Source organism: Bidens hawaiensis, unplaced genomic scaffold, assembly GCF_021521415.1.
Source record: "Bidens hawaiensis isolate Kalapana, Puna unplaced genomic scaffold, B.hawaiensis_p1.1 tig00019208_1, whole genome shotgun sequence".
In the NCBI taxonomy this organism is placed as follows: Eukaryota; Viridiplantae; Streptophyta; class Magnoliopsida; order Asterales; family Asteraceae; genus Bidens; species Bidens hawaiensis.
The window spans coordinates 196,285-206,709 of record NW_027492914.1 but is presented as its reverse complement, the minus strand read 5'-3'; the positions used below and the strand labels follow the sequence as shown (position 1 = coordinate 206,709).

Below are 10,425 nucleotides of genomic sequence, written 5' to 3'. Positions count from 1 at the left end.
TTCGATAAAGAGAGACAATTCCATGTGAAGCTTCTTTCCAATCATGTGTCAATGTCTACTATCTTGTGAAACCAGCAGGCTATTTAAGCCATTCAGTATTTCAAAGCAAATCAACCACAACTTCCATACTCCAAAAAGTGTTTTACCGAGTCATTTTTCTCCATCAACGACCTTCTTGTAGAAACACTACAAAACCTTCAGATAGAAATGGCCATCTTTATGCCACGGATCACGCAAGCAAAACAGATTCTGAGACAATCATTCTCAAATGGAAGGAGTGCAGCAACACCCATGGACATTGCCAAAGGATATTTTGCTGTTTATGTCGGCGAACAGGAGAAAAGACAATTTCTGGTTCGCGTATCACTCTTAAGCCGGCCAGAATTTCAAGAACTACTGCAACTAGCGGAGGAACAGTTTGAGTACGACCATCCAATGGGTGGGATAACCATTCCATGTAGTAAAGACGTATTTGCTGATCTAGCATCACGTTTCGGTGCCTTGTGATGCTTTGTTTATCATATAACATTTTTGTATAAAACATAAACTAGGATCTTACACATATTTGTAAATAGAGATGCGTAACAATTTTTTGTGAAATTCAAATTTGGAGCAACCTCAAGTTTATTGAACTACATATAACTTATTCTATAAGCAATGACCATTTGGATGAAATACATATTTCACGTTCTTTAATTTTTGTAGGCTGAATTTTAACCAAATACAAAACCGGATAGATGTGTATGTGATTACTTAAGGATCTGTTTTTTATTGAAAAAAATGATTGAAACAAAGGGAAAGATTCATGCGGCAGAGGAACAATACACATATTAGTCATGCAATTGAAATCAATTACACTTTCATTCGTTGTGTTTGGTTCGTCAACCACAACGATTCATTGGTGCATCACAAACATTGTGGAATTCGATTGAGTTGGAGTTCAAGCTTGGATACCCTAAGTTCAAAAAAGAAATGCTTGGTTAGCTGGAACGCTTCGACCCGCTATGCATATGTTATACGTAAAACGCAATACACGGTTAAAAACAAAAAACAGGTTGTGTGGGTTATGTGAATTAATTAGCATGGGATCGCGAAACCCGTATACCATTTTTCACTATTGGCAATACAGTTCATAGCTAGTCATTGATAATTTTCAATCTCAACCGTTATTCTAAACCTGATTATACAACTAATTAAGTCTTTATTTCAAAGAAATTCAACATGTCTGCTTCTATGATTGTCGAATTTCTTGTACCTGGATTCACGAGTGTATGTGTTACGCGTTAAAGGTACCGAAAGATTATTTATAGGTCTACTCAGACACAAATCATATACGGATAAAACACACACTATAGAATATTATATTATATATTTTTATGTTGCTGATTTCCATAGTTAGAGGTTATTGTGCTAAAATTTAATAGAACCGTCTCTTAATTATCTTTCCTTATACTAATAACGTAGATACTCCAAATATATTTATAATTAAGGTCAATGGGTCCGTTATGTTGTAACCATGTCAGCTGAGTTTTAACAAATTGCTACGACAGGTTTGCCAAAATGTGAAATCCTAGCCTTAAACAGGTCACATTTGAACCACGCAAAAAAATCATTATAGGTTATTTGGTTATAATGCGGAATGTCCTACATATTAAAGATTAGGCATCTAACATCAGACAGGGACCATAAGGGATTTCCTGTAGGATATATATCGTAACTGGTCGTTCGGGTTCATAAATGTCATTCAAATTATTTTGGGTCTTTTCGATAAAGAGAGAAAATTCCATGTGAAGCTTCTTTCCAATCATATGTCAATGTCTACTATCTTGTGAAACCAGCAGGCTATTTAAGCCATTCAGTATTTCAAAGCAAATCAACCACAACTTCCATACTCCAAAAAGTGTTTTACCGAGTCATTTTTCTCTTGTTCCATGTAGTAAAGACGTATTTGCTGATCTAGCATCACGTTTCGGTGCCTTGTGATGCTTTGTTTATCATATAACATTTTTGTATAAAACATCAACTAGGATCTTACACATATTTGTAAATAGAGATGCGTAACAATTTTTTGTGAAATTCAAATTTGGAGCAACCTCAAGTTTATTGAACTACATATAACTTATTCTATAAGCAATGACCATTTGGATGAAATACATATTTCACGTTCTTTAATTTTTGTAGGCTGAATTTTAACCAAATGTATATATAGAACCGGATAGATGTGTATATGATTACTTTAAGATCTGTTTTTTATATAAAAAAATGATTGAAACAAAGGGAAAGATTCATGCGGTAAAGGTACAATACACATATTAGGCATGCAATTGAAATCAATTACACTTTCATTCGTTGTGTTTGGTTCGGCAACCACAACGATTCATTGGTGCCTCACAAACAATGTGGAATTCGATTGAGTAGGAGTTCAGGCATGGATACCCTAAGTTCAAATTAGAATTGCTTGGTTAGCTGGAACGCTTCGACCCGCTATACATATGTTTTACGTAAAACGCAATACAAGGTTAAAAACGAAAAACAGGTTGTGTGAGTTATGTGAAATAATTAGCCTGGGATTGCGAAACCCGTATGCGAATTTGTCACTATTGGAATTACGGTTCATAGCTAGTCATTGATAATTTTCAATCTCAACCGTTATTCTAAACCTGATTATACAACTAATTAAGTCTTTATTTCAAAGAAATTCAACATGTCAGCTTCTATGATCGTCTAATTTCTTGTACCTGGATTCACGAGTGTATGTGTTACGCGTTAAAGTTACCGAAAGATTATTTCTAGGTCTACGCAGACACAAATCATATGCGGATAAAACACACACTATATATATTTTTATGTTGCTGATTTCCATAGTTAGAGGTTATTGTGCTAAAATTTAATAGAACTGTCTCTTAATTATCTGTCCTTATCCTAATAACGTAGATACTCCTAATATATTTATAATTAAGGTCAATGGGTCCGTTATGTTGTAACCATATCAGCTGAGTTTTAACAAATTCCTACGACAGGTTTTCCAAAATGTGAAATCCTAGCCTTAAACAGGTCACATTTGAAACACACAAAAAATTCATTATAGGTTATTTGGTTATAATGCGGAATGTCCTACATATTAAAGATTAGGCATCTAACAGCAGACAGGGACCGTAAGGGATTTCATGTTGGATGTATATTGTAACAGGTCGTTTGGGTTCATAAATGTCATTCAAATTATTTTGGGTCTTTTCGATGAAGAGAGACAATTCCATGTGAAGCTTCTTTCCAATCATGTGTCAATGTCTACTATCTTGTGCAACTTGCTGGCTATTTAAGCCATTCAGTATTTCAAAGCAAATCAACCACAAATTCCATACTCCAAAAATTCTTTTACCGAGTCATTTTTCTCCATCAACGACCTTCTTGTAGAAACACTACTAAACCTTCAGATAGAAATGGCCATCTTTATGCCACGGATCACGCAAGCAAAACAGATTCTGAGAAGATCATTCTCAAATGGAAGGAGTGCAGCAACACCCATGGACATTCCCAAAGGATATTTTTCTGTTTATGTTGGCGAACAAGAGAAAAGACGATTTTTGGTCCGCGTATCACTCTTAAGCCGGCCAGAATTTCAAGAGCTACTGCAACTAGCGGAGGAACAGTTTGAGTACGACCATCCAATGGGTGGGCTAACCATTCCATGTAGTGAAGATGTATTTGCTGACCTAGCATCACGTTTCGGTGCCTTGTGATGCTTTATTTATCATATAGCATTTTTGTAAATAACATCAACTAGGATCTTACACATATTTGTAAATAGATATTCGTAACAATGTTTTGTGAAATACAAATTTGGAGCAACCTCAAGTTTATTGATCTACTATAACTTATTCTATAAGCAATAACCATTTGGATGAAATACATATTTCACGTTCTATAATTTTTGTAGGCTGAATTTTAACCAAATGTATATACAAATCCGGATAGATGTGTATATGATTACTTAAGGATCAGTTTTTTATAGAAAAAAATGATTGAAACAAAGGTAAAGATTCGTGCGGTAAAGGTACAATACACATATTAGCCATGTAATTGAAATCAATTACACTTTCATTCGTTGTGTTTGGTTCGGCAACCACAACGATTCATTGGTGCATCAAAAACAATGTGGAATTCTGTTGAGTTGGAGTTCAGGCTTGGATACCCTAAGTTCAAATTAGAATTGCTTGGTTAGCTGGAACGCTTCGACCCACTATACATATGTTTTACGTAAAACGCAATACATGGTTAAAAACGAAAAACAGGTTGTGTGAGTTATGTGAATTAATTAGCATGGGATCGCGAAACCCGTATACCATTTGTCACTATTGGCATTACGGTTCATAGCTATTCATTGATAATTTTCGATCTCAACCGTTATTCTAAACCTGATTATACAACTAATTAAGTCTTTATTTCAAATAATTTCAACATGTCTGCTTCTATGATCGTCGAATTTCTTGTACCTGGATTCACGAGTGTATGTGTTACGCGTTAAAGGTACCGTAAGATTATTTCTAGGTCTATGCAGACACAAATCATATGCGGATAAAATACACACTATTGAATATTATATATATATATTTTTATGTTGCTGATTTCCATAGTTAGAGGTTATTGTGCTAAAATTTAATAGAACTGTCTCTTAATTATCTGTCCTTATCCTAATAACGTAGATACTCCTAATATATTTATAATTAAGGTCAATGGGTCCGTTATGTTGTAACCATGTCAGCTGAGTTTTAACGAATTGCCACGACAGGTTTGCCAAAATGTGAAATCCTAGCCTTAAACAGGTCACATTTGAACCACACAAAAAAATCATTATAGGTTATTTGGTTATAATGCGGAATGTCCTACATATTAAAGATTAGGCATCTAACATCAGACACGGAACATAAGGGATTTCCTGTAGGATATATATTGTAACAGGTCGTTCGGGTTCATAAATGTCATTTAAATTATTTTGGGTCTTTTCGATAAAGAGAGACAATTCCATGTGAAGCTTTGTAACAATTCCGACGAAACCAGGTATACCTTAACCGGTAGAAAATAGTTACGTTATATTTAATGTCGGGTACATAAATTACCATAGTAATTATACGAGAATACATGGTTCGTTGTATTGATTGTACGTGAATATATCATCGTATTAAATATGCGATTAATCGATCGATAGTTATTGAAACCCGAACGAATCGAGGATTACATTATAGACGAGATATATGATATTTAGTGATGTTTACGAAGTATTAAAGCTTCGGGATAAGTGAATTAAAGCTCAGAAAAAGAATTTTCGATTTAATGGTACTTTGGTGCGTTAAGCGAAACCTTTAATACCAAACCAAGCAAGAGACGATCGATCAAGCCGAAAAAGATGCACAATTATTAATGATATGGTGTTTTAAGTTAATAAATGTCATGGTTTAAGTTTTTAAAGTTTTTAAATCGGTTTTATATAAATTTCATTTTTAAGCCGAAAACGACCGTTTTAGCCTCGTTTTAAGCCGAATTAAACATTTAACCGAAAAACGAACTGAATCAGATTATCCAAAACATTATCCAGATTACAGAAATCTGAATGAATGGCTAAAAATGGAGAGGTGGGTCCCACCCCACCCCCCTTGAGTGGTCCGATCGGATAAGGGAGGGGGATAACCCCTCCTCCTTATTTTTTTTCACAAACACATTCAACAAATCTTCCTTCTCTCTCAACTTCATGATCTAAAACCGAGATTTTGTAGCAAGAACAACGAGGTAAAGATCGAGATATTTACGTTTCCATCTTCGTTTCTTAAGTTTATTTGCAAGAAAATGAGGTTTCAAAGATGAAAACCGATTCTTGCATGATCAAGTGATGTATACGGGTTATACAAGGGATCTTGGTCCAAGAAAGGAGTTAAACGAACCAAAAACGAATTTTTACGGTTTAAACTTTAGTTTTGAAACAATAACCGAAACTATAGTGTAAGAGGCTTGATTGTGAGTGTAACTTGCTTGGTATTGTGGTACGTTGGTTGTAGGTTCTGTATTTAGTGGTAAATAAGACGGAAAGACGAGTGTGTAGCTTGTAGGGGCGGAAAACAAAAGGTATATTCGGTTTATGTTCGATTATGGATTTTTGGACAGATTGTGGATGGTTTAGAGTTAGGTCATGAAATTTTACAGAGGTGTTAAATACATGAAAATATGAGTTCTGTGAATTTTTGGTAATTTTTGGACAAAGGATGAATATTTGGTGAATTTAATGCTCGGTTTTGGCTAAAAATGGTGAAAAATAGTTAAATATCATGAAAAATTCTGGAAAATTCCAGATAAGCTTTTTATAACATTTATAAGTCACACACAAAATTTTAGGTCAGTTGGAGAAGTCTAAGTAGGCTTTTCGGTTAAACGAGTTCTAGGGTTTTCTAGCTCGGTTTTAGTGAAAATGGCATGTAAAAAGAGATTTTGGTTCTGGAAAAATTACAGGGGACTATGTGGATGGCAGGGGTCATCCAGGAAAAATTTGGGATTTTTCTAAGGTCGTTTGGTATTTACGACATATTTAGCGTTTAAATAGTGTTTAAAAATAGATAAATATATTTTAAATATAAAAATTAATTCTGGAAATATTTTTATAAAATTCCCCACTGTCAAAAAGTGATTTGTGCAAAATCTCAAGATCCGAGGATGAACGGATATTTATTTGGAATAAAAGTGAACTTTTATAATATAAAACGCGTAAACCAGCAAAGTTCGGGTGGACGAGCTGACTGGTGTATAAAAACCCTGAAAAATGAACTATTTTCATATAACTGAGTTAAACAAGTAAAAATAAATCATCCGAAAATAATTCGGATGATTTGGGTAATTTTATCCGATAAAACAGTTTCCGGTGCACCAAAGACGGAAACGGGTCCCGCGGCCAATCGGGGCGTCTAAACCGAGCTCTAATTTCACAACTTTAATTAAATTATCAGTCAACAACTATTTCCGGGCGTGTGTGACCAAACTCATTTTTGAAACGTAAAAACGGATAACGTGCTAGGCACGCAAAACGGGAAAAACGACTAATAGAAATTTGACTAGTGAACTCTAAACGATATCACAATCTGAGTCCGGAGAAGTGTTTCTAGGTTAAAATTGCCCCCGGAATGGGTACAGTGCTGGTTAACAGTGTCCCCAGATGTCCCTAGAAGTGTTTCTGGTTAACATTGCCCCCGGAATGGGTACAGTACTGGGTTAACAGTGTCCCCAGATGTACCGGTTGATACGGTTAAAGATTATATAAACAATAATTGTATAATAACGATCGTAGGGATCATATTAAAGATTGGACGTGTTAACTGATAATGATTGTTGTTACCTGCTTGCATGTGCTAAGGTGAGTTTCACGAGCCCTTTTTTCTGAATTGTTTTTAAATATCTTCTCGGGGCGGAAGCATGTTACTACTGAAATGTTTAAGTACATACTGAACGCATTGATTTGCGTGGATTTATATATATTTTATTGTACGGGAATTGTACGGAAATGTACTAAGATGGTAATTGTCTGAGTTGCTAACATTCTAAGGCCCCGGAACATGAGTGATTAACTAAAAGCCGGTAGAGTGTGGATAGTACTATTGGTCTGACAAACCCAACTGGTCCGGCATGGATTTGCTGATGTTTACCAGCCAGTTGCACATGTCTATTTTGTTGTTATATATTTTGCTATGTAATGTTAGACATAGCGGTTGGGGCAGGTTCGTGGGCGGAGTATGCCACGGGGTTGTGTGTGGATAGTCAGAGGTTTCACTCGTGGGCTCAGCATAATTACATCGATAATATTATATTTTGATATTGATTTATCATGGTTTACTCGAATTGTGAAACTCACCAACTATTCGTAGTTGACCCGTTTTCTCACATGCTTTTCAGGTACGATTAAGATGAAGTGATTGCTTACGTGCTAAGTGCTTGATGTGTGTAAGATTTGCGTGCGAGATGTTAGGATACATTATAATAAATAGAATTATGTATCGTATCGTATGATGTGTGTATCACCTAGACGGTAATGAAATACGAGATAATGTAATTTGAAGTATATTAATGTATTCAGTTTTCTTTATAAACAATGTGGTTGATATCAGAGGTGTCTGTTGCATCCCGTTTACGTTTCCGCTGCGGTTACGGGGTGTTACAGAAGTTGGTATCAGAGCCATTGGTTATAAAGAATTAGGATGTCTTTAAAAGATACCTAAAATATAACCAGTAACTCAAGTATTATAGGATCTGAATATCAACTAATAATTTATAGTGACGAGATCTGGATGAACTTGGATGGACAAGTGAGTTATTATGGTCCGGAACATAATAACAGACTTGTCCGCACGAGGGATTCATGGGAAGTCACGGAGAACATTAATAGGTAAAAATGGCAACATATGTGTAAAGTATATAATATTATTTATGCATGCTAATGTGTATATATATGTATGTACATATCTTGTGGGTACATGTATTGAGAAATAGGACCCGGATAAGGAACCGGGGGATGAAATAATAAAAGTACCGAGGATGCTGAAATTCCTAGAGCATCGGTTGATGATAAGTCTGACTTATTGGACCATAGTTATGATAGTACCAAGTTAGATCTCCCGTTTGACATTAACCAGAAATATCTAGTAACCATCACTCTCAACCAAAATTGATAAATCCCTTACCCTACCAACACCGGTACCGTATATCCTAATAACCCCCTATGTTCACCCGAACCGCCGACCCTCACGTACGGACAGACCTGTACCTGAACCCATTCTTATTCCATTAAGGTAAAAATAAATAAATAAATAAATAAAATAAAATAAAATAATAATAATAATAATAATAATAATAAATTTGATGATAAACGAGCAGATAAAAAAAATAATATATAGAAATATGTATGTGTGTTTCTCACTCTCAAACATATGAGACATACCACCTCCAGATCGAGAATTACCGATTTTAGTGAACCTAGAACGCCTGAGGACATTGACTGAGCAAGTGATAGAGTTTCCCATAATAGTAATTGATAATATTTGAAGGCAACATGGGTTGCGCGATTACCTTGAACCTTGCAACTCCCTATGTTATCCTTACATCCGTTAGATGCCTATACCCATGAATACTCGAATAGAATGATTACCCATACACAAAGAGGTGTTGGAATCATTATGACATAGTTGGTTGTTCGTTCGTAGGTGGTATACCGTGTATGCCGGATATACAAATAGACACGGATATTATAACTCCGTGGTTCGTAATCGTTTGGTGCTCACGGTGAGCATGTATCGGTTATGCTGTCATGCAGAAGGATATTGAAATCAAGTATATTAAACATTAATCTTTGTTGAGAAAGATCTATATGTCAGTTGGTGACAAGAATTATGAAACATACTTAAACGTTAACCGACGTTAGGTTAAGTCCATATGCTATTATATTTGTGGGACATATATACTAGATACTGGTATGTGTAATATGTATGATAATATTTGGTGTGTATGTGTACCTGTTGTTATGATTGAGCTGGTAACGAGTTATACGGTGAGATTAATATTGATTACTGCGTACGGGATGAGTACGGCAGAATGACATAAAGGGAGTAACTCCAATGATGGAGATTGATATGATTCAGTTGATTGCTCAAAGATAGCAGATGATGATACCGAATGTCGTATCACAGATCACTGCTAGTGTTGATGCAAATGTGATCGCAGAATTATAGATCGAGCAATCACATGAATATGAATATTTCAATTCTTAGTGGTATTACTAAGAGTGATAATTTTCCACCGAATACTATTATGACTACAAGTATTAGTTATAAACTAAACATGAATAGTAGTCGTAATGAATTAGATCCGGTATGAAGGATATGTTTGTTGATTGTGTTAAGGAAATTATTAATAGTTTGCTGATGGTAGAGGGAGGAATAGATTCGCGAGGGGATAGAAAAGATCGAAATGGTTAAGGATATTGGTAAGAGTCCAGAACATTGTGTAGTGAAATATGCTACAGATATGTTGGTAGATTATGTTGTATCGTGATGGAACACGATGGTACGAAATTATAGTTAGAAAATTTTTACTCAGATGATATGGTCAGAATTTAAAATTCTTGTGCTAGAGCACTTTTATTCGAGTAATTAAGTTCAGAGATTGGAAACTGAGCTATGGAAGATAGAAATGTTGTGTGCTGATCACTTAGAACACGCTAATCGTTTGAAGGAATTGTCATGTCTGGTAACATGGCTAGTTAATCCTGAAACTAAGCGAAGTGAGCGCTATATTAGTGACTAACTCCATCGTTAAGGAGTATAGTCAATCCTGTAGAATATACAACCTTTGGAAGGGTTGTGTCACAAGCCAGCATTGATATATTTGACTCCATGG

General features: G+C 35.2%; 2 protein-coding genes across 2 annotated transcripts; both read left to right on the top strand.

Moving 5' to 3' along the window:
• The first annotated feature begins 207 nt into the window (after positions 1-207).
• LOC143557877 (auxin-induced protein 15A-like) lies at positions 208-507 on the top strand. Its single transcript, XM_077046846.1, has one exon. The coding sequence runs from the start codon at positions 208-210 to the stop codon at positions 505-507; it is 300 nt and encodes a 99-aa protein (XP_076902961.1).
• A 2,885-nt stretch (positions 508-3,392) lies between these two features.
• On the top strand, positions 3,393-3,740 carry LOC143557868 (auxin-induced protein 15A-like). The gene has a single exon (XM_077046836.1). It carries the CDS (start codon positions 3,441-3,443, stop codon positions 3,738-3,740), a length of 300 nt encoding a protein of 99 aa, XP_076902951.1. The 5' UTR covers positions 3,393-3,440.
• The last annotated feature ends 6,685 nt before the right edge of the window (positions 3,741-10,425 follow it).